Source organism: Nannospalax galili, unplaced genomic scaffold (assembly GCF_000622305.1).
Source record: "Nannospalax galili isolate Female #2095 unplaced genomic scaffold, S.galili_v1.0 scaffold655, whole genome shotgun sequence".
Lineage (NCBI taxonomy): Eukaryota > Metazoa > Chordata > Mammalia > Rodentia > Spalacidae > Nannospalax > Nannospalax galili.
This window is the reverse complement of record NW_008337285.1, coordinates 1,338,937-1,364,633: the sequence shown is the minus strand read 5'-3', so window position 1 is coordinate 1,364,633 and position 25,697 is coordinate 1,338,937. Positions and strand designations below refer to the sequence as shown.

Sequence of the window (25,697 nt, the reverse complement as noted above, 5' to 3'; positions counted from 1 at the left end):
CTTTTATACTTAATATATCATAGTTTTACTTTTACAGTTCTATTACACTCTATCTTATTTGTAATCTTATAGTCAATCTTAAGAGCCTTCAAATTTTGGCATATTTACTTCAGGTTATTTTTTTCTAATGTGGCTTATAGGTTTTTCCTATAGTTTTGTTTAGCATCCTTACATGTTCTCACCCCTCCTCCTGCTGAGAATGGAACCCCAAGACTTGTATATATGAGGCAAGTGCTTTACCACTGAGAAATGTCCTCAGCCACTTTACATTTCTTTAATCTATTCTTACACAGTTTTATATTCATAATTTTTAATAGTCATGTATAATTTATATCATTTTATGTGCATTATTCTTCAATCTGAATTTGTTCTTAACATTAGATATTTAAAGTTTTACCCATGGTAGTACATATAGCATTAGTTTATCTTTTGTATGGTGTTCAGTTATATGACTGTGCCATAATTTCTTAGTTTTTCATTATTGAATAAATTTTATTCCTATAACCAATGCTACAATGAATATTAAATATTTCTTCATTTATATGTGTTTAGTTCCTTGGTATATTTTCCAGATGTAATTTTTGATTCCAGGTTAGGAACATCTTATATTAATAATTTACTATGCAGTGTTCCTTCCCTATGACTCCCTAGCACCCTGCCATTTTAGCTCTCAGACTTCCCTGGGACACAGGAATCCTAACCTGGGTCTATGCAGACTTTGTCTTAGCAGAATGAATCAATCCCCATCATCTCAGCTCTCAGCCCAGTCTGTGTCCTGGGGATCCTCCCCCATTCCAGACTTGTGGTTTGGAGCTCAATCCCTGAGACTTCCATGCATCCAGCCATCCGAGTTCTCTTCACCCCAGATCTATGAATTCCCACCCTAACATACCAGCCAACCTGTTCATGTACCAACTCCATCCTTGCTGATCCAAGACCTTGTCAATTCTGAAAGCATAATTCAAAATTCTACCTCTCTTGCTGCTCCAAGGCTCACATTTACTCTGCTTATCCATTATACCCTCCCCATACTATCCATATCCCTGCCTTCATTCTAGACCTGTCCCTTTTCATCTTGTCTGAGACCTCTGGGCTACCCTAGTAAGTTAGATTCCACCCACTGAGTCTTGATCCCCTTCTCTGGCACCAGCTACATTCTTCTTGCAACAAAGCTCACATCTACTCTGCTTACCTAGTTAGATCCTCTCCATTCTGTCCCCATCCGTGACTTGGTCTTAGTTCCCCTTGCACTCATACTACCTAAGACCTCCAGACTATCCTGGTAAGTCAGATCCCATCCACTGGATCTTATTCTCCCTGTTCCAGAACCACCTCCATTCTCCCACCTCCAGGCCTCATATGTACTCTGCTTAGCTTGTTAGACTCTTCCAATATTACCCACATTCCAGCCTTGAGCTTAGGCCCCCTTCTGCTCTTTCCACCAGAGAGCTCTGGACTAGATTGCCAGAAGTCAATCACTGGATCCCCATAGTCTGGAATTGGACCTAGGCCCATTCATCGTGCTGGGGAGCACTTGACAAGTCAGCCTGGAATCATCCTGTCCCACCAATAAAAAAATAAAAAAAGTGAGAACCTGAAGTATAGACCAACTATTCAATCAGAAAGTAACCAAGCTATATCAACAATATAAACAGAACCAAACATCAACTAAACAAAAATGTGGTAAAATTTCATACTAGATATCCAAGCATGAAAAGAAATCCATATGCCCAGGCTCCAACACAAAAACCAAATGCTATGAAAAATCAAGATAATATGTTCCCACCAAAACCTACCAGTCCTATAGAATTCCACTACAATGAGAACTACTCTGAGGAACCCCAGGATCAAAAATTTAAAAGGATATTCATAAACATGATCAAACAGTGCAATGACTTTAAAGACCTCACAATCAAAGAAATCAAAGTGTTAAGGACATTTATATTTAGTTATTATTGAAAGTTTTGAATTGAAAGTTTACTGTTGTTTTATTTTCTGTTTATGTTAGTCTTATTTTGTGTTTTATGCCTTCTTTTTTTTCTTTCTATAATCACTTGAGTATAGTCATTTCTTTGTTTAGTCCTTTGTACTGAATATTCTCTGTAGGGCTGGTTTGGTGGACATGAATTTTTTCAGCCTATTTGTGTCATGGAAGATTTGTCTTTCCCCCTTTACTCTGATTGACAGCTTTGTTGGGTAAAGTATTCTGTGTTTGCATCTGTGGTCATTTAGAACTTGAAGTACTGTACTCAAGGCTCTTCTGGTTGTTATGGTTTGTATTAAAAAGTCAACTGTAATTCTGATGGACTTTCCTATATATATAACTTATTTTTTCTCTTATAGCTTTCAGTAACCTCTCTTTGTTCTGTACGTTTAGTGTTTTTACTATGATATGTCACGGGAAGTTTCTATTCTGTCCTGTTCCACTATGTTCTGTGAGCCTTATGTGTAGAGGTTCCATTGTATATGTGTCACTTAGGGTTGGGCATTTCATAGGCACTTATTCTCTCAGCATGATAAAGTTTTAAAATTTTATAATAATCTCCATCTGTTACAAAAAGAAGCTTCTGCTGAGCATGGGGCACACGCCTTTAATCTCAGCCCTCAGGAGGCAGGGGCAGGAGGATCACTGTGAGGGTGACTGCAACTTGGTCTACATAGTGACTTCTAGACAGGCTGCAACTGGGGAGACCCTATCAAAACAATGCAACAAAAACACAACAAAAAAGAAGCTTCTTTGATGAGTGGTGATTGGTATTCTTGACTGTAAATATAAGGGTCTATATTTCACATACAGGAAGAAATTACATTTGTCTAGGGATATGACAGACATAGGGTTTTCTCTAGGATCTATGAACTCTCCAGCCATGTATATTTGACTATGTTTACCATGCCATGCACGCTGTCTTTCCACTGAGTGGTCTTTCAGTCCAATTAGATAGCTGTTGAATACTCCTATAGTTCGCTGTGATGGTTGTGGTTATTAGGCCTTAAAGCTGGGCTTGGATTGTTGATTGATTTTTCTCCATTAACAGCTTGCAAATTATGAGAGCTAGTCTTCAGGGAAGAGGATTCTAGGTCAATTCCAGCTCCATTGCTCCAAGTCTTGTGTCTGAAGTGTATGCTGTCTTCAGCAATAGGGTTTACCTTCAGGTTCTGGAAGGTAATCAAGTGTTGTAGCAATAGCTTGTGTTATTTTGGAAGTCTCTTGGACTACCCTGACCTACAACTTAAAGGTTGTCCTGTTGGGCACTGTGTTCCTTGTTATGTAGCCTTCAGCTATACGCATGCACCTATGTACAGATATTGTATGTGTGAGTTTCAGTAGGTTTTTGAACAAATAAAATTCCCTCTGAGTTTTCACAGCAACTAAGCATTGTTTATCTCTCATCTCTTCCTGTCTAAACTTGCCTTCTCCCTCCCCAGTTAAAGTACTAGCATTTTCCCTCGATAATATCTATCTTCTATTATTCCCACTCTCTTGTGCCCCTTCTTCCACTTCTATGGTTCTCTGTATAACCTTCCTTCGTCCATTCACAGTTAAATACCCCTCTTTTCTCAATTTCTCTTTTGGTAACATCTGTCTCTTACTATCTTGTTCTTTCAGGTTCTTTCTTTCCCTTTACCTCCATGGTTCTTTCCATTTTCCTGGCTTCTGTGGTTACATCAGGATATATACTCACATAAAAGTTTTGGTGTTAAGATCCACAAATGAGAGAGAACATATATCACTAGTTTTCTGAGTCTGTGTTACTTCACTTAGTACAAGAGTTTCTATTTCCATACATTGATCTACAAATTTCATGATTTCATTCTACTTTACCATTGCATAGAACTCCATTGTGTAAATGTACCACATTTTCATTATCCAATTGTCAATTGAGGGACATTTAGGTTGTTTCCATTTCTTAATTACTGTGAAGAGCAGCAAGAAACAAGTATCTCTGCAGGAGGATAAATCCTTTGCATATATGCCAAGGAATGGAATAGATCATATTAGCTATCATATAATTCAGTTGTCTCTCTGTTTATTATTTGTAGGTTGACATGTGTATTGAAAATAGTGGAGTACTGACCTCATCTACTATTACTGAGTTGGGATTAGTCTGCGTCTTAATGTTCTGTAGTACTATTTTTATGAAGTTTTTAAATGAAGTTTGTTGCATATATGTTCATGATTGTAATGCCTTCTGGATCATTTTTCCTTTTATCAAAGTGAAGTAGCCTTCTCTATTTATCTCTTCTAATTAGTTTTATTTTGAAGTTTATTTAGTCGGATATTAGAATTGTAACACTTGCTTGTTTCTTAGTGCCATTTGTTTGGAATATTTTTTCCATCTCTTCACCCTAAGATAGTATCCTTGAAAGTGAGATGAGTTTCTTGCATACAACAAAAAGATAGATTTTGTTTCTTAATCCATTCAACTAGCCTGTATCTTTTGACTGGAAAGTAGGGGCCCTTTATATTTATAGTTATTATTGAAAGATGTGTATTGGTTACTGTCATTTTATTTTATCTTTGTGTTCTTGGTCCTTTTTGTGTTTGTATAATTATTTCTTCAGTCCTTTGTATTACTTCAATTCTCCATAGAACTGGTTTGGTGGACATGAATTCTTTCAGTCTATTTGTGTCATGAAAGATTTTTCTTTTCTCTTTGACTATGGTAGACAGTTTTGCTGTGTAAAGCATTCTGGATTGACATCTATGGTCATTTAGAACTTAGAATACTTTGGTCCAGGCTCTTCTGCGTTTCATAGTTTGCAATGAAAAATCAGCTGTGAATTCTGATTTTTTTTAAAATATGTGATCTGTTGATTTTCTCTTGCAGCTTTCAGTATTCTCTCCTTGTTCTGTACATTTAATGTTTTTACTATAATGTGCCATGGGTTATTTCTGTTCTGGTCTATTTGGTGTTCTGTATGCTTTTTATATCTATCTTTCCTTAATTTAGTGAAAATTCTTTCTATAATGCTGTTGAAGATCAGTCTAGACCTGGGATTCCTCTTCCTCTATGCCTATGATGCACAAATTTGATCTTTTCTTCACTAGTTCTACCTCTATTGAATTCACTTTTTACATTCTGAATTTTTTTATTTTATTCATCTATATATTTGTATTTTCTTCAGCTTCAGTCAGAAGTTTATTCCTATCTTCTTTGAGTTCTTTGACTTATGTGTTTTTTCAATTTGTTGAATTTTTATTAATATTTATGATTGTTCTTTTAAATTCTGTGTCCTCTAGGTATTTATCATTATAGAACACTTCTATAGGACTGGTGGGGTTTGGTGGGACATATGATTTTTTTTCATATTTTTATTTCTTCGTTGTAGTTTGGGCTTGTGGATTTCTTTTGTTGCTTGAATATCTGGTATGAAACTCCAGACTGACTTAGATGTTTGATTCTACTTCTATTGTTGATGTAGCTTGGTTGTTTTCTGATTGGGTATGAAAAGTTAGTTGCTCTGGGCTTCGGGTTTTCACTTTTGATTTTATGCTAGAGGGACCCAGATGGATCCAGGCAGGCTACTCAAGAGCTCTCCAAGAGAGTGAAGGAGCCCTAGCTAATTAGGTCCTCTCTGGCAGCCTTGAGCAAAGCCCAAGGAGAGGTTATGGGAACAGAATGTTTCAGACCCAAATAGTCGGCAGAGAAAGCCTGAGCCCTGAATCAGTGGAGGCATTAGAGGTGGTCCCACAGCAGGGGGATGGGCATGGTGGAATTTGGGCAACTCACCCAGGTGGCCTGCAGGTGAGTTAGGCACTTTAAAATATCCTCAGTGGGATGGGTTCAAGGTCCAAGGCAAGGGAATGGGAGCAGAATGTGCTGTCCCTGTATTAGTCAGGGTTCTCTAAAGAAACAGAGCTAGTAGAATGAAAATATATTCAGAGATTTATCAGATTAGCTCACAGGATAGAGTCCAAGTAGTCCAACAATGTCTGCACCACACTGGAGAGACTGAGAATCCGGTAGTCAACTAGTCCACGAGGCTGGATGTCTCAGTAGTTGCAATCTAATGCTGAAGGTGTTATGAATTCCAAAGATTTGCTAGTCTTCAGTCTAGAGCAGCAAGACAAACTCACACCAGCAAGAGAGAAGGCAAGTGGCAAAAAGCAAGTGCTTTCTTCTGCCATCAGAAGGTAACACCCATATTTAGGATTTGCCTTCCAGCTTCAGATGATCCAGTCAAGAAGGTCTCTCTCATTTCAGTTAATCCTAGATCCAGTCAACTTGATACCCAGGATTAGCCATCACAGGCCACCACTAGCCAGTAGTGAAGGCCTGAGCCCTGTATCAATGGGAAGGACTAAAGATTGCCCCAAAGCAAAGGGATGGGAGTGGCAGGATTTGGGCAACTCAAAAAGGGAGGCTACAGGAAATTCAGATGCTCTCAAGAAACCTCAGTGGGATTGATCCAAGGCTAGGAGATGATATCAGAATGTGTTGGCCCTTACTAGCCAGCAGTGCAGGCCGATGCAAAACTTCTTAGCAAAAATTCTTAACAAAATACTCACAAACTGCATACAAACACACATCAAAAAATCATCCTCCATGATCAAGTTGGTTTTATTCCAGAAATTCTGGCATGGTTCCATATATATCAATAAATGTGATAAATCATATAAATGGCCATAGACAAAAAATCACATGATAAGTTCAATAGATGCAGAAAAGGCCTTTCACACAATCCAGCATGCATTGGTGATAAAAGCCCTAGAGGGAACTGACTGGAGGGAACATAACATAATTAAAGCTATATATAACAAACCAACAGCTATCATCATTGTAAACGGAGACAAACTTGAAGCATTCCTATTAAAATCAGGAACCAAACAAGGCTGTCCTCACTCCTTTTTAACATAATACTTGAAACTCTACTAAAGTGATAAGAAAGAGAAGGAAATTAAAGGGGAACTAATTAAAAAAGAAGAGATCAGGTCAAATTATTCCTATTTTCAGATGATATGATATTATACATAAGAGATCCAAAAATTGCACCAGAAGATTTCTAGAAATGATCAACACTTTCAGCAAAGTGGCAGAATCCAAAATCAATTAACAAAAATCAGTATGCTTTCTGTATACCAATAACAAGCACTTAGAGAAAGACTTCCTAAAAACACTCCTATTCACAAAGGCCTCAAAAAAATCTAGGAATAAACCTAACCAAAGACATATGCAATGAAAATTTTAAATATTTGAAGAAAGAGATTGAGGAAGACACAAATGATGGAAAGACCTCCTGTGTTCATGGGTTGGTAGAATTAATATTGTGAAGATGATCATCCTACCAATAACAATTTATAGATTCAATGCAGTCTCAATCAAAATCTCCTTGACATTCCTCGCAGAAACAGGAAAAAATTCCAAAATTCATATGGAATAACAAAAGGCAGTGGATAGCCAAAGGAATTCTTGAGCACAAAGAACAATTCAGGGGGGATTAACATATCAGATCGCAAACTATGTTATTGAGCTGTAGTCATAAAAATAGCATGACATTGGCACAAAACAGACATGTAGATCAATGGAGCCTAATAGAAGAGCCAAATATGAGTGCATGCCATTTCTGCTACTTGTCAAAGGTGCTGAGAACACCCTGGAAGAGAGAAAGCATTCTCAACAAATGCTAATGGTAATACTTTATCTCCATGTGTAGAAGAATAAAAATTATATCCTTACTTATCATGTTGCACAAAAGTCAACCCCAGTTGATTAAAGACCTCACTGTGAAGCCTGAAAAGTTTAAAGTGTTAGAAGAAAACATAGGCAGTACCCTACAAGATATAGATGCAAGAAAGGACTTTCTAATTGAACATCAGTTGCTCAGAAATTAAGGTCAGCAGTTGGCAAGTGGGACTGCAATAAACTAAAGTTTCTATACAGCCAAGGAAACAACAAAACTAGTGAAGAACAAGTCCACAGAGTGGGAAAAAAAATCTTCACCAGCTGTATATATGATACAGGATTAATATCAACAATATGCAATGAACTCAGAAAACAAAGAGTAAGAAAAAATATGACTCATTTAAAAAATAGACTATGGATCTGTACAGAGAGCTCTCAAAAACAGAAATAAAAATGGGTAAGAAGCACATTGAAATACTGTTCAGCATTCTTAGTAATTAGGAAAATGCAAATCAAACCGCTTTACCATTTCATCTTAACCCAGTCAGAATGGCTAAGACCAAGAGAACCAATGACACCATCCTGATATAACTGCAGGAGCCAGGGAAACAGAAAGGAACCATGGGGATAAATCATAAGAAGAAGCTCAAGAGACGGAGGACAATAGTAGATAGATATTATTAAGGGAGAAATGACAAAAATGGGGTAAATAACCAGGAAGGGAAGAGGGAGGATTATACAAGGAAGCATGACTGAAGGGAAGAAGGAGCTTGTGAGAGGAGATTAGTAGGAGATGGTGTTATCAAGGGGTAAATGGGGGTACTTGTGATGCATTGTATCTTGGGCAAAATCAAAAGCTATCTGATTGGACTTAAGACCTGTTCAATGGGAGGGAACTCATGTGTGACCCTGTAAACATAGCCAAATACACATGGCTGGAGAGGTCATAGATCCTAGAGAAAACCCTACGTCTGTCACATCCCTAGACAAACATAATTTCTTACCGCATGCTAAATATATATCTTTATATACAAGTATAGCTCTCATCACTCATCAAACACGCTTCTTTTTGAAGCAGATGGTGACTATTACAGAGTTCCACAACTGTTCAAATGCAGAGAATAAGTGTGTGTGTGACATGCCCTTCCCTGAGTGCAACTACAGTGCAGCTTCTACAAAACTCAGGAACATTGGAACAGTGGGCAAAGAGAATAGTAATGCATCATTCAACTCTCACCAAGGAAACTTCCTCATGAGACATAGAAAGCCACAACTAGCCAAAATGTCTTTTAGAGGGGTAGTTTTTTAAAAAGCGATTATTTTTGAGAATGAAAATACTTGAGAATTATTTTGTTAATTTCAATTGTGAAGTTAGAAAAATATTTCCTTGATTTTTCTGTTCTTGAAATTTTATTTAGGTCTTTTCTACAGCTTCTCATTTGTAGCTTTTATTGAACATTTGTTGAATTTTTTGTGGACATATAAGAATTATGTTTCTTATGTTCCTCAGTGACCTTGGATTTGAGGCCCAAATGGTGCAATAATTTTGCTAAGATGGACTGTTTTTTGGTTGTTTTTGTTTAAAGAATTTGTGTAGATTTAAGTGCATCTGCAAATATATTAGTGATTTTCTGTTGCTTACTTGTCAAGATTTTTATTGTTTGAATGAAAAATAGTATTTCAAAACCTGGCAGCATATTGATAAAAACAGAGCACTTTGTGTAATTTGCTTTTTGAACAAAAATACCTCTTTAAAAGACAAAGATTGCCTCTGCCTTTTCTCTTCACTTGTATCTCCAACAATAGAATTATTGACAGCTCTAAGATAAGGTTTAATTTTCTATCCTCCCTTTCGCCATGCTCTATACTTTTCTCTGTATAGAGTGGTAGATTAGAGTTCTATAAATGATTAAAAAATATGGAGACATCTTAGGTGTATGGGGGAAGGATTTGACATTTTATTTTTAATCTGTAGCAGGTGTTTATAGTTTTATCATATTTTTATTCCTTTTAATAAACAGGCCATCTTGAGAGTGAAAGCCTGCCCCTTGAAACTTGAATTTTATGGATTTGTCTGCAGGTAAGGCCCCTGAGGAGAATGGAGAGCTGACTTAGATAATCTCTGATCATTCCAGACAATGCTGCAACTCAGACTCTTTAATGCCCTTCTATTTGTCTGCTTATTAGAAGAGAAATGAACATTGGTAGCTATGTTTAAGCTGCCCCTCTCTTTCAGCTCCACTCACATTTTGGGCCTCTATTGTACCTCACCAAAAGAAAGTCTCTTCCAAAGTTTCTGGGATGAGAATGATACATTGTTACAACATTTGTTTCCTTTATGGTTCCTGGCAAACTCATTACAACGTCATTGAGGCCCACCCTCGGGTGCACTACCTCAGGGACTGATAGCTGTAAATAGGGAGGCACTTGTAAGATGGCTGATAAGTTGTTTTGAAGATAACAGTGCTTTCTAGCAGAATGTTTGACCTCTTTTTCATATTGCCTGAAGCTTGTATAAGACCCTCAAAGTCTATTTCTTATTTTGAAAATTCTCTGTAGGAAACCACAGTGTGTGACTTGAGAAAATCTTCAAATTGTTTGACTTCTATTTTCTTTCTGAGCTTTTAAAAAAGTGATAATTATAGTTATTCTGGATAATCTTGTCATTTTCAAAATGGATTTTCCTTTTCCAGTAATAAATGCTTTTTATCAATATTTGGGAAGCAACATAGTAAATATTTTATAAAGACTAAACATATAGGACAATAGAGGTAAAGTGCTCTATACGTGGAGCAAAGGAAGATTTTATGCAACCTGAAAATTACTTTGGAGCTGATAAAACCCTTATGCTTTATTATTTATTCTTGTATCAAAGTAATTGTCAGCTTTTATTTGAGTGTCTATGAGAAGCATCTTCAATATTTTTTTCTATTTCTATAAATACCTAATTGAACTCAACTTTGAAATTTGAAGATTTAGAAACTATCACTTCACCTCCAGGCATGTAGTTACAGATAATAAGGAGTCAGAGTTCAAGTCCATTTATGAGAATGTCTATACTTTAGAACATTTCATTTTTTTTAAATTTGTTTTTACTGAATTTTTGTGCATTTCATCAGAACTTCTCAATCAATTGTAATCATCATTACACCCTTGCCCCCACTGACCCCCCTCCCATACCCCCCACTGGAATTTATACATTCTGTCATTTGTGTTAGGGCCTATTGTGTCAAGTTAGTGTACCAAGATGTTCCTCAGTTGTAAGTTCATCTACTGAGGCCTAGTCAGCTTATCTAGTTCCCCACTTTAGGAAGATCAGCTCTTCCTCACCTAGCAGTAATCAGTTGCCAATATTTCTTCATCTAAGATTGGGGTCATCTGTCCATTTCCTCAGTTCTATGCTGAGTTTTTGTCTTCTTGAATTTGCATGGAACTTGTATATGCTGACACCATTGATGTAGATTCATATGAGCAGAGTCCCAGGAGCTTGTAGGACTCTGTTTCCATATGATTGTACTCCTCCTCCCTGGCTCTTACACGCTTTCAGTCCCCTCTTCTGCAATGCTTCCTGAGCCCTCGGTGGGTGAAGTTTAATACAGAAGTCCTGCCCAAGAATCAGCATTCTGCAGACTCTTAAGTTTTATGTTTTGGCCATTTGAGACCTTTTGTGTTCCTGGTCCTCTGTTGCATGAGGGAGCTTCATTGATGAGAATTCAGAGATTCATCAGTGTCCTTTTTGCCCCTGTTCTACGTTCCATGTACCTTAGGTGTATAGGTTGCAAATGAAGATGTGTCACTTAGGCCTGGGCAATTCACAGACAATGTCTGTGTGTGACCAGTTGTGGTGCTCTGTAATAGTCTCCGTCTCATGTAAAAGAAAACATCTTTGATGAGTGGCACCTGGGAGATTTGTAAATATAAGGATACACATTTTACACATAGTAAGAAATTACATTTGTCTAGGGATGTGACAGTCTTGGGGTTTTTTCTAAGATCTGTGACCTCTCCAGCCATGTGTATACAGTACCACCCTTGAATTTCCTCCCACTGAATGGGCTTTTAGTCCAATTAGGTAGCTGTTGATTTCCCCCAAGATGATTGTTTAAAAGGTGCCTGTAAATTTCAGAAGACTTGGAGCATGCTTTTCCAAGATGAACACAACTGAATTTTCTGTTCATGAGCAATTCTTTTGATACTCTAAAAAGTAGAGAGTTTCACAGATGTATTAGTATATGTGACTGTCAATCAGGACAGTAGATCTTGTTTGGTAGAATTATATGGTGGTAATCCACCTAAGCTGCAGCAGTATTTTCTTTCATGAAAATAAGGCAAATCGTAAATATTTTAAGAGACATTTTCAGACTTTCCATTTGGCGCAATTTTCTGTTAATGGCTCTTATTTCATTATTTTCAAGTGTTCTTTACTGTAAAGATATAGTCCTTGGATCTAGTGTTTTATTTCAGGTGCTGAAATGAAATTTGTGTCTTTTTTTTCTTCTAAATCACATATATTACAACATTAATGTCCCTATTTTCTCTGGTTTCACATTTTTGCATTTGCAGTTTCAGTACTTTGATCTGAAAATATTACATGGAAAATTCCAGAACTAAGTGATCCACAAGTTTTAAATGATGTGCCATTTTGAGTAGCTTGATGAAATCTCACACCATCCTGCTCCAGGCTACCTGGGATATGAATAATTCCAGTGTAAAACACATTCAGACAGTATATTCTACGGCCCCTTTGGTCCCTTAGCTTTTTCACTGGCTTGTCCAGTTTCAACTGACCCATATTTATTTACCAATGACTCTCAAGTACAAGAGTTGTGATGCTGGCAATTCAGATATGCCAAAGAGACGCCATGCAGTGGTGAAAATGTGAAATATATCCACTTAAAACACCTAATATATGTTGAGAATGTTGAGATCTACAGTAAGAACAAATCTGTGAAATTGTGAAGAAGAAAAAGAAATATCTGCAGTGGGACTGGAGAGATGGCTCAGCAGTTAAAAACACTGACTGCTCTTGTAGAGGACCCGGGTTTGATTCCCAGTACCCAAACAGTGACAAACAACTCCAGTTCCAAGGGATCTATGCCCTTTTCTGACCTCCATAGTCATTGCGTGACATGGGAGCATTTATGTACATGCAGACAATACACTCAAACACATAAAATAAAAATAATAAATAAAATATTAAGAAAAGAAATCTTGACAGTTTTGCTGTTGTACCTTAAATTGCAAAAGTTACAGCCATAATGTATGATAAATACTTAAGGCGGAAAATATAGTAATTTAAGGGATACATTCTATTTGTGGCTTCTCTTATCTATTGGGCATCTTAGAATATAGCCCTCATGGGCTGAGGGGATATGTATATATCACTTTTATGAAAAAAATTTAGTAGGTGTTGAATATTTTCACCTGAATACTGCATGGGATTCACAATCATGATGTATCTGAAAAATCTTTAAAATTTATTCTCTTACTGTACTACTCAGAAATTTTTTTTCAGTACTGGGGTTTGAACTGAGATCCTTTTCACATGCTGGACAGGTCTTCTGCTACTGAACCATCCTCAACCCAAGTTGGAACTTTTAACTTGTCACCCTCAACCAATGCCTTCCTCTCTGATCAATACAAATTGATGTGGTTGGCTGAATGACCATTCACCTCCTTCTCAGTGAGATAGAGTACATTTCTCCAAAAGTGTCAACAACTAATTGTAGGAAATCTTGGCATCCTGGTCTCTAGATTGGTGGAACTGGCATTTAACCCTAGTTAGGTCAATCACAACCTTCCTTAAGTGCTTATTTTTTATTAAAAATTATTGTATCAACCATCTAACCCAGGTATGAATCCTAGAAGCTATAATACCAAGATGTGCCCATTAGTGCAATAATGGAAAAATTATTATGGGGGGCAGCCAACTGCTCTCTGATTGAAATTGAGGCCCATTCCACAGTAGGGATTTCAAATCTCATATTTTCAGTCAAAAACTAGGGTGGTCCTAGGTCCTGTTGTTTAGATAAATTGATATGGCATCCAATTACTACTTTCAGTCTTAATCAGAGAAACTTACCCTTGCAAAGAGTGCTGATGAATGCAGAGACAATAGGTTTCTTAAGGTGTCAAGAAAACATGATCCTTGAGTGCTCAGCCCTAAACAAGACATTTTTTAAAAAAAAAAAATCATCATCTATAAGCTAAGGGAATATTATGGAAGAGGGAACAGAAAGTATGTAAGAACTTGAAGACGGAGAATACTTGAAAAATGATACATTCTGGGCATGACACAGCCACTGCAATCATGTATGGTTTTTGTAACTGGGCATCCAAAAGACTGGACCTGTCAGTGGCCAGTCATGAATACAGAAGTAGGTCATGAAATCCTTCCTCTTCCTGCTGAACTATTGGCTATTGATGGATTCTAAGGGATGGGGAGCCATATTATTCATATGATAAGGTCCATCATTTTATTCTTTTGAGGGGGGATTTTTTTTGAGATACGATCTCCCTGTAACCCCAGCTTGCCCAGAACTCACTCTGTAGATCAGGATGGCCTGGATCTCACAAAGGTATGCCTACTTTTGCCTCCCACGTGCTGGGAATGAAGGCCTGTGTCACCACATCCACCTAAGGTCCATTATATTCTGAAAGTAAGTAAAATATTTTTAGGACAAAATCTAAAAAAAATAAGTGTTTATCTCATTTAATTTCTTATTCTGTTTTTCTATTTCTAAATTTCCTAGTCTGCTTAAATAACCATAACAAATACCATAGTCTACATGACTTAAACAACAGAATTTATTTTCTCATTGTCTAAAGATTGAAAAACCCATGATCAAGGTTCTGATAAGGTTCTATTTCCAGTGAGGTCTAATTTCCTGGCCCTTTATCTACTATGTCCACACGTGCTTGTCCTTCTTATCTTTCGTGTGTATGTTCAGTGAGCCAGAATGGGGAAGGAGTTGAAAGGATAAGAGTTATTTTTACAAACAAGAGAATCAAGGGATTTCATATATAACATTTGACTTCTTTCAGGGAATCTTAGATATTTCCATTAGAACTAAGAATAAAGGAGAGTGCTCCACACAAACGGGTTCCAGGTGGGATGTGGTTCTTAAATTATACCATTCAATACTCTTCCTTTCTTGAGCTACTTGTGCAGAATACAAAATACACAGTACTACTTTACCCTTTCATTCCAATAGGACCCACACTGCATTTACTGACAAATACTGAACTTCTCTGATAAGCATTGTTCACTATGAGTGCTAGGCCTTTCCTTAATGGATTCTTTGATTTCTTCACTAAATTGCTCTGTTTTCCATGTATAGAAAAGTCTTCATGTGCACATGATTTTCGCAGTAAAATGGGGTTAAATTTTCTAGAGGCTAATTAACTTGTGTAGAGTTACTAAGCTTTGTGAGCAGTAGAGCATAGACTTAAAACCATTCTTTCTGATTCATTGGTACAGTATTTAACCCCTTTGTCATATTATGGATGTTATTATCAAGGAGCAATGAAAGTAGTATGAGTTTATAATAGAGAAAAGTTAATTATGTAAATCATTTTGGAAAAGGAAGTATTGAGCAATCATATAATGATCAGACATGTCTGTGAGAGGACTCTGTGGGTAAACCTTGAATAAATGTGCCAAGATATACCTGTTTTCAGAAACAGTAAATAAAACTATACAAGGAAATAAATTGAATGATATATAAAGTTACATAGGTGTCTAGGAGCAGATTTGTAGGAGCTTTTTGTGACAGGCTGATTTTGTATTTTATTCTTCAGGTGGTACAAAAGCCAGGAAAGGCAGCTCAGTGCAATTTTGAACGTCCTAAAGGAGGGGCTTGATGGGATTAGAACTGAGAGTCAAGAAGACCACTTAGGTGTTTCTTATCACAGACTAAGAGAAGATTAACTGGGAGTATATAGAAAGTTATGTGAGACTTTTCAGACTTAGGGCAGGTTCAAGGTCACAAAGGTAATCAACTATAAAACCCAGTGTTCTGACCATTCTAATTAAGAATAGATACACTTAAAATATTTTTACAGAAGTATTTTTAATCTTTGAGAAAGAATGACTTTGAAATTCTATTTAACCTTCAAATCCCTATTTTTAGGCATTGTATGATGAAATCTAGAGCATCAATTATTCATCATGTATTCAATATTTATTTACTGATTAATAGCTATAAGTATATATTTCAAGGAAATCACACTTTTTTCCCTTAGAGAATCAATTTCTATGACTCCAGATGGAAATAATCACTCACATTAGGATTTGGGCTACTAGCTCTCTCCATTTCTTTATTTTTTTTAAATCAAGTTTTTAATAAATTTTTTTGTATTTCATACAGGACATCTTAACCATCTTTATACCTCTTTCCCAACTGGCACCCTCCCATACACCCCCACTGGATTTCATGCATTCTTTCATTTGTGTTAAGGCCTATTGAGTCAAGTTAGGATCCTCAGATATCCCTCAGTGTAAGTTCATTCACTGAGGTCTAGTCAGCCTATCTAGAATCCCTCCCTTTAAGAAGATCTGCTTTCCTCACTCAGCAGTAATCAACTGCCAGAAGTTCTTCAGCTAAGATTGGGACCTGCTTCCCATTTCCACAAATTTATTCTGAGTTTTTCTCTGATTGAGTTACATGGGTCTTGTCCATGCTGGCATCATTGCTGTAGGTTCATATTAGCAAGGTCCCAGGAGATTGGGAACATATAGTCATTCATCTTCTCCCTGGTTCTTAAAATCTTTTTACCTCCTCTTCCACAATGTTACTTGAGCCCTGGTTGGGTGGAGTTTAATGTAGGAGTCCTGTCCAAGGACCAACATTCTGCAGACTCATTCTCTATGCTTTGGCCATTTGTGTCCTTTTGTGTTCATGACCCTCTGTTGTGTGAGAGAGCTTCACTGATGAGAGTTGAGAGATGCGTTAGTATTCTTTTGGCCTTTTGTTGTACTATGTTCCATGAGACTTAGATGTAGAGGTTGCATTGTAGGTGTGTCACTTAGTGTTGGGAAATTCACAAACAATCTCTCTGTGTGATCAGTTGTGGAACTCTGGAATAATCTCCGTCTGTTGTAAAAGAAGTTTCTTTGATGAGTGGTGACTGGGATACTTGTCTCTAAATATAAGGATCCATATTTTTGCACACAGTAAGAAATTGCATTTGTCTAGGGATTTTATAGTCTTAAGGCTTTCTGTAAGATCTATGATGTCTCTAGATATGTGCATTTGGCTATGTTTATAGTACCAGACATGAATTTTCTCCTATTTCATGGGCTTTAAATCCAATTAGGTAGCTGTTGGTTACCCCCAAAATAAAAGCGTCGCTATTTCTTCAATATAGTTTGCTGTGCCAGTCATTGTGTTGTGGTTATTAGACCTTAAAGTTGGGGTTGGACCATTTATTGATGTTCTTGTTTAGCAGCTTGCATAGTACTCTCCAAAACTATGAATGCTAGCCTTCAGGGAGGTGGCTTCCGGGTCAGTTCAAGCTTCATTGCCCCAAATCTTGTGTCTGAAGTATGTCCTGTCTTCAGCAATAGAATCTTACCTTCAAGTTCTGGGAGGCAATCAAGGGCTGTGGTAATAATAGCCTGTATAATTTTGGAAATCTCTTGAACTACCCTGACCAACAACTGAAAGGGAGGCTTATCGTCTCTGTCACTGTTTCTTGTTATGTAGTGTTCAGCTATACACATGGACTCATGTAGGGATATTGTATGTGTAATGTTTCAGTAAGTTTTTGGAGTAATATGATTTTCTTTGTGTTTTTTTGTTTCTTTTTACACTAGCTATGCATTATTTCTCTTGCCTCTCTCCTCTCTCCATGTTTAACCCCCCCATGAACTCCCCAGTTAAAGTAACCCCATTTTCCTCATTTCTCCCCTGAGAAATGTCTCCTTATGGTTCCCCCTCGCTTAAACTCCTCATTTACCTTTACTCCCACAGTTTCTTGTATAACCCTGCCTCTACCCCCTCTCACTTAAATATTCCCATTTATTCCTACTGCTGTTCTCTCTCGGTTACTTGGTTACTTTACAGCACAGAAGTTCATGACTAGAAAGAATGAGCCATTTTAGGTTTGTGTATTCAGAAGTTTATGTGAAGGCATGAATGTACAAAATTACAAATATAAAACAGAAATTTGTATATTTCAATTTTATTAGCTTTTATGGCTCATGTTTTCTTTCATTTGAAAGTCAACTAAATATTTAAATAGAATTATCAGTTTAAAAGAGTTTTTCTTCACCAAGTACCTATAGATTCAATCTGTATAATCAACTCTTTGCTTTATGAAAGTCCTTATTAATTCTTGCTTGATCTATCATATTACATTGATATATATTTTTCTTATTCATATTTCCAAATTCCAGCTTTCTCCAAGTCTCTCATGTTATATTTAAACTGCCACTAGAGAAATATTTAAAATTCTATTTCAAAATATTGCTCTTCTCTTAGAACATCATGTGATGGTTACCCATTTCTTTAACTTGATCTTCCTCTTCAGCCTCATGTTGTTTCATTCCTTATGTCACTGGATGGTGTCCATACTGACTGACTGTTCTCTAACTTGCCCTTTTACTTCTCTATTCTGCTTGGTTTGTTTCACAGGATGAGCTTTCTGCTTTCTCACACTTGAGATGTGGAAGGCTACATACCCTTCAAGCTTAACTTGCCTTTTCTTTCAAAGATCTGCAAGCCTTGCAACCCCAACTAGGATTTTGATTTTCACATCCATGTCACTATATTATCTTTCACATATCTTGACTTTGATATACATAAGACATTTATTTATCTGTATAAAAAATTTACTATATTGGAGATATTCATTGTTGGGTTCTATTAGTTTTGACTTCATAATCAATGTGTGTATGCATTTTATTGTTTGAGCATTTCATACATGTGTATAACGTGTTTTGATTAAATTTACCCCAATTTCCCTCCTTTCCAATTCCTCCTTTATACCCTCCCACCACTTTTCTTTAACAATTTCATGTCCTATTATTTAATAATAGTTTTACTGGTTCTTTGAGAATTTCATAAAATTTTTTAGTCATATTCTCCTCTTTTCTATCTTCTCTCAGATCTTCTTCACCATCCCTAATTCCCTCTCATTTCTATTGTTTTGAAGGTCTATTGATTTTAATTTGTGTTTTCCAAATGAGTGTGGGCCCAACACCTTGGAGCCTGATCAACTTACCCAACTTCACACTGTTAAAAAAACTGAGTCTCCCTCTCACAGCAACTATAAGAGACTGTGGAGTGCTTGGTATTAAATGGGATACCTACATCACAACCTTTCCCTCGCAAGGCTCCTGGATCATTGCAGAAGAGGGGGTTAAAAGATTGTTAGAGCAGAAGTGGTGGATGAATACAAGGAAACTGTTTTCCAAGCACAACAGGGCAATTACACATATGTGCTATTTTCTTAATCCAACTGAATCTATTTAATGCTTTCTGTATGTGCCTTGGTACAGGATAATCTACTTTAAATCCACTCCGAAGGTGGTTGGTTACTCCCATAACATTTATGCCACTATTTTACTGATGGACATATCTCACCAGGCCAGCAGTCATGTTTCATAGCTGAGTAAGACTATTGATGACTTTTCCCCTCTGGAGTAGTCATAGAACCTCCCATCACTGTGAAAGTTAGCCAAAGGGATAAGGCTTCCAGTTCAGAATCAGTTTAACCTCCCCATGTCTTATGACTCAAAAATGAGAGATGTCTTCAGCAATGGAGTCTTACTGTAAAGTTCGGGAGAGTAACAAAGCGCAATGACAATAGGGTTTAATGTTTGGCAGACTCTACTGACAAACAGCTGGAAAGGATGTGATCCATACCTGACACTAGGCTTTTTGTTTTATAGCATGTAGTGTCTGGGAGAAAGATTACCCACTGTTACGGGGTAACAGTAGTTAAACATAAACTTTCATACACACACACACACACACACACACACATATATATATATACATACATACATACATACATACATATATATGTGAAAGCTTCTACAGTAGTATTTCCACATTGTGTCTCCCTCCTTTACCCTACTCTCCCATTCCCCAACTGCACTTAACTTTTCCAGTTCTATTATCTCTCCATAGCACTTGCATTCTATTCTTCCCCTATATTCCATGACCCTTTACTAGTTTTCTGATATCTGTGGATTCAACACACTCATCTAAAGATTCAAACTGCATCCATAGAAGACACAGAACATGTAAAATTTGTCTTTCTAAGTCTGAGTTACATCACCAAGAATGATTATTTCCAGCTCCATTCATCCTCTGGATTTCATAATTTCAGTTTTCTTTACAACTGAATAATAATTCTATTATGTACCATGTTTTCACTATCCATTCATCAGTTGATGGATACCTAGGCTGTTACATTTCTTGTCTATTGTGAATAGAGCATTAGTGTACATGGATAACCAAGGGTCTCTATAGTAGAATATAGAAATCTTTGGGACCATTCCCAAGAGTGATATAACTAAATAATATGGTGGGTCTGCTTCTAGCTTTTTGAGGAACCTCCACATTGATTTTAATAGTGGCTGTACCACTTTCCACCTCCACAAGCAATGAAGCATTTTCCCCTTTCCTGAAATCATATATATGGCATTTTGACTTGAGGTAAGATGAAATCTCCCCAACGACTAAGGATGTTGACCATTCTAAAAATATTTCTCAGTCATTTGTATTTCTTCTTTTGAGAACTGTCTGTTTAGTTCCATGTTCCCATATTTTTTATTGGATTATTTGATTTTTTACATGTTTATAGCCTTTTGAATTCTTTGTGTATTCTAGACACTAACCTGTTAGATGTATAGCTGGTTAAGAGTTTTCCCCGCTCTACAGATTGCTTCTTCATTCAGATGGTGGTGTCTGTTGCTCCTTTGGTTTATGAGGTCACATTTGTCAGTTGTTGATCTTAATGCCTGAGCTTCCCACATCTGTATGGAAAATCTTCCACATATCTACAAATTGAAATGCATTTTTAGCTTTCTTCTCTGTCAAATTCAGGGTATTAGGTCTTATGTTGAGGTCCTTGATCCACAGGTTGAGAGATAAAAGATTTAGTTTCATTTTCTACATGTAGCTATCCAGTTTGACCAAGACCATTTCTTGAATATGCCATCTTTTCTCCAATGTATATTTTTACCCTCTTTGTCAAAAATAAGGTGAGTATAGGAGAATGTGCTTATATCTGGGTCCTAAGTTCTACTTTATTTATCAATGTAGTATTTTTTCCTGTACCATTCTGTTTGTGTTACTCTTGCTCTGTAGTTTAACTTGAAGTCAGGGATGGTGATATTCCAGTTGTTTTATTATTCCACATCGATTGGGCTTTCTGATGTCTTTTATTGTTTCCTTGTATTTCATTACAAATATTATTGGTTAATTTTCAAGTATGTTTCCAAAAGACCATAAAGTGATACTTAGTTGAAGTATTTCAGATAATATAGAGCTATAGTTATGGTTTAGCACAAATAACTACACAATACAACCAATAGTCTTTATGTGTGATCCTGAGGATTGTACTCAGGCTGTCAGACTTGTCAGCAGGGACCCTTACTCACTGAACCATCACACCAGTCCCATAATCTTTATTTTATAAATGAGAAAAAAAGATGTTGGATGAATTTAAATGAATTTTCCAAGGTCACTATGAAAGTAGAAAATCTAAAACTAGCCTTAATCTCTTTTAAAAAATATTTTTAAAAAATTTTACGTGTATGAGTGATTTGCCTGCAGGTATGTATGTACACCTGTGCCTTGCAATGCCCACAGAGGCCAGAAAAGGGCATTGCCTTCCCTGGAACTGGAGTTACAGTCATTAGCTACCATATGGATGCTGCGAACTGAACTTGGGTCCTCTGGAAGGGCAGTCAGTGCTATTAACCACTAACCCATCTCTCCAGTTCCTAACCTTAATCTTTTGATCCTGTGTTTAGTGTCGTTGTGTAATGAGTACTCTGCAATACAACTATAATAGATAGCTTAAACAGTTTTGATGATAGCATTTTAAGGGGTAAATATGATGTAAGGGATCACCTTGGAGAGTATGAATACAATTGAAAGAAAAGTTAAGGTGAAAATATTTGATCCTCATTAGTCCGTGTATGTACTTCCACATCAGTGTAAGTTTTTAGTATGAATATACTTAAATGGAAGTACTCTTCTAATTCTGGAAGGAGAAATAAATTGTTTTTGCAGGCTAAGGTTTAATGACACAAATAAAAGCAATCTAAAGTTAATTGTGTTAAGACTTCGGAGGGTTATCTTACTATATTGTATCACCTGCCTGATCAGTCCTAGAATTAGGTAGCTAAAGATCATAACTGAAAGGACCTTAGAGGTTACATAATTCAGTGTTTTCATTTTCACATAAGACCATGAGATGGCAAATCAGTTATTTGTTGTCATTCAACTGATGTCAGTTGAAGTAGAATACTTTTTCCTTGTTCCTAGCTAGTTCTCCACCTATTGTATATAATTCATGCTCACAAAAAATGAATGACATACTAATACAACTGTTGGAAGAAGTAATTTAAAACTTGGGTACATATAAGTTGAAGGTTTATTTCCTAGCATTCCTTTGGTTACAGACACTCTAGAGCTCATCTTAAAGTAAGATATTGCTGTGTTCTTTAAGATCAATATAATACCAACTTCTCAGTTAGTTGCCTTGATGCTGTTTGTAGTCATCTTGAACCTTTAGCTGTTGATATTGGGTATAGCAACCTGCATAGTCCTAGTGTGAAGATTTACTAAGTTTCAGTGTATTAAAGAAGTTTACTACCAGCTTCCTCTTTCTAACAAGGAAACTGAAGTTTGTGATTTATTTCTTGGTTTGTTGGACCATACTACAGTTTTCCTAATATGAACCTAATCTCTTAAAGATGGTCATTGCATAAAGGGTCTAGGTTATAAGGTCCAAGCAGAGATGACTGTACCACAATCTGCACTAGCATCTGTGCTACATTCATTGTTCACAGTCTCAAAGGCTAAGAATATTAGACGTACCATTGCCAAATGAAGATGAGTGTTAATATCAGAGCTCACAATACTGAAATACATATATCATTGAACTACATGACCTTTTATAAAACACAGTTCTCTTTTTGTTGTTGTTGTTACCAGGTAATCTTGGCCGGGTTGACCAGGTCTCTGAGTTTGAGTATGATCTGTTCATTAGGCCAGATACCTGTAATCCACGCTTCCGAGTCTGGTTCAACTTTACCGTTGAAAATGTGAAAGAATCACAGGTAAGTGATAGATACTGTCGGTGTGGTTTTGTAAAAGAATGCACTCTGTTTTCTTTTACAGCAATCAAAATAGTGACTGTAGTAGACTATATTTCTATATCTGTAGCAATGATTGATTTTTGTTTGAAGAGATAAGACATATAGGTAAGATATGGTAAGTTAATTTCCTAATAGGAGCTAAATAAGGCAAAATTTTCAGAGTAGCATATTTTTTTATTTATTGCACCATTTTCATATGTGACACTTCCTTGTAGGACACATAAGAAACCATTGGAAGTGATCTGTGTGTATAAGATGATGTTATGTCTTCCTAGTAAAGACTCAGAAAGGCATTTCTCAAAAGTTTCAATTTCAGAAAAATCTTTTATTTTTTGTGTGGCAGAATGTTTATATTTTTAAGGTTATATGATTCTTTTTTAAATATTTTATTATTTTTATTTTATGTGTCTGAGTGTATTGTCTGCATGTATGTGAGTGCACTTGTGTAGTGCAATGCTGTGGAGGTCAGAAGAGGGCTTCAGATTCCCCTGGAACTGGAGTTAAGGACAGCTTGTAGCCACCATGTGGGTGCTGAGAATCGAACCTGGGTCCTCTGCAAGAGCAGTCAGTGCTCTCAACTGCTGAGCCATCTCTCCAGCCCCAGGTTATATGATTCATATAATTGTATATTTTCTCTAAACTTTTTCTGCTTAAGAAGTCAGAGACTGTTTTACAGTACTTTTCAGTGATTCTGGAAAACTTTTTTGTTTGTGTTTCTATGTGATGTTTAAATTTTATGAACATATTAATCTGCTTTAATCTTGATTTCTTCAGCTTCCTAACAGTGCATGATTTATAATCCTTTTGAAATCTTGTTCTGCATGAAAGAATATTGATGAAAATATTGTGATAAAGTACATATGCTTTGAATAACATTAGCAAAAGTCTAATTCTAAGAAACCAAGTCATAATTCTATTACATTCGGACAGCTAATCAGGGAAGACTGCACTAACTTTGCACACACAGTGATTTTATGCTTTTTTTTTTTAATGAAGATGATAGTACAACCATGTAACTCAACATGTCCCTTCTTCCTTTGGCTTGTCTTTTCTTAGTGTATTGGGGGAAAAGTGAGGTGTATCTATGAGTCAATGAATTCTGCTTATTTCTCAATGTTCCTTTCAGTTGTGACTTGCTTCATGTTTCAAGCATTGTCAGTGCCTGGAATTCAGGGACTCTTCCTTAACACTATGGTATTCCTGGGAAAATGGGTTCAGCAGAAGATGGGGACACTTTACTAATAATTATTTTAATTTCCTACAATATCATGGACACAGGACTCAGGAGTATGTAATCTTTATTGAATTTTACCGACTAACTGGTGGGAATTGAATATAGGAAATACTTGTACACTGCTAAATGTGACATCTCAGAATTTTAGGAGAATGGAGAGAAAAACAAAGAGAGCTAAACCTCTTATATAAAGGCCCTGGATGACAACTTTAAGTCCTAGCTTTGCTTCTTAGTTTTACTTAATCTTCCACGACAAAGCTCCTTTCACAATTTTCATAACATCATACTCTTTCTCTTTCTTGGTCATGGGAAAACCTGCACTTTACCTACCCTAGGATTATTTTTATTGCACAAAATAATCAGTAATCTGTAAAATCCCTTTTCTAAAATCTATATTATTGATTGAGTCTAGAGTGTATACATCACAGCAAAGGATTTAGCCACAGTATTAGACTTGATTCTTGGCATTCCAAATGGCCCCTCGCCCAAAGATCGCTTGCTATCAACAGGTTAATGTATGCCCTCTCATTCTTCTGTTGGTGTTACCAACTCCTGTCAGTAACTTATGCCTTCCAAATAAACACATCTCTAAAAAAGCAAACAAATATTCTGAAGTATAGCCAGTTTATGTGAAGGAAGAGAAGTATTTTTGTAAAAGCAGTATAAAAGTGTGAAGATTTCAAAATTCATAAAAAGGACTACTCATTTCCTTCTGTACAGCAAATAAATACCCTTCGGTTTCCCTACTGCTTCTAAGACCCCATTAACTCCTAGTAAAGGGGCTGATTGCTCTTCTTAGACACTGAGGTGTAGCTCTGCACTTACACAGTTTTTTAAATTGTGGGTCACAGAAAGTCTTTCATTCCATGAAAATTTTATTTACACAGCTTATGTTCATAAGAAAAGGGGTAGGGATGTGCTGATTTGTGAGTTGGAGAAAATTAGCTCCTTCAATTATGGTATACGAGACAGACTTTTGAACAAATTTCTCATGCATTTCATTATTTTTGTTTGCTCTTCTAGGATTTTCTTTGTATTGCTTAATATGTCACAGCCATAGTTGTGCAAGTTTCACTTTGTACTTGCTTCATGTTTCAGGGACTGTCAGTGTACGGAATTCAGGGACTCTTCCTTGACACCATGCTATCACTCACAAATGGCTTCAGTAGGAGAGGCGAACACCCACTTCACTTTATTACTAATTGTCCTAATTCCCTACAAGGCCTCTATGGCAATCTTATTTATCAATTAAATAAGCAAGTAACAAGGACGTTTTCAAAGGGGTTCTTCTGATAAGAAAGTTAGGTATGTTTTATGAACATTTATTTTCAAAGTTATTGGAAATGTTTTCTCCATATCTCTGGGTTTTAACTACATAAGCAATACTATGCTATGTTACAATCAGAAACCAAAACACGTTAATTTGGTTTTCTGGGCCTGATGCTTTTTTATCCTCTTTCTGTGGACCACTGTCTCAATAATCATAATATTTTAG

The 25,697-nt window shown here is 36.5% G+C and overlaps 1 protein-coding gene across 1 annotated transcript in view; it reads left to right on the top strand.

Annotated features, from left to right (window-relative positions):
* The window catches only part of Agbl4 (ATP/GTP binding protein like 4), a 1,438,400-nt gene that overhangs the window by 162,630 nt on the left and 1,250,073 nt on the right, over nt 1–25,697 (top strand). Inside the window, exon 3 of the mRNA XM_017797967.1 lies at nt 22,805–22,929. Coding sequence (XP_017653456.1) covers nt 22,805–22,929 — 125 coding nt within the window. The remainder of the gene's footprint in view (nt 1–22,804; nt 22,930–25,697) is intronic.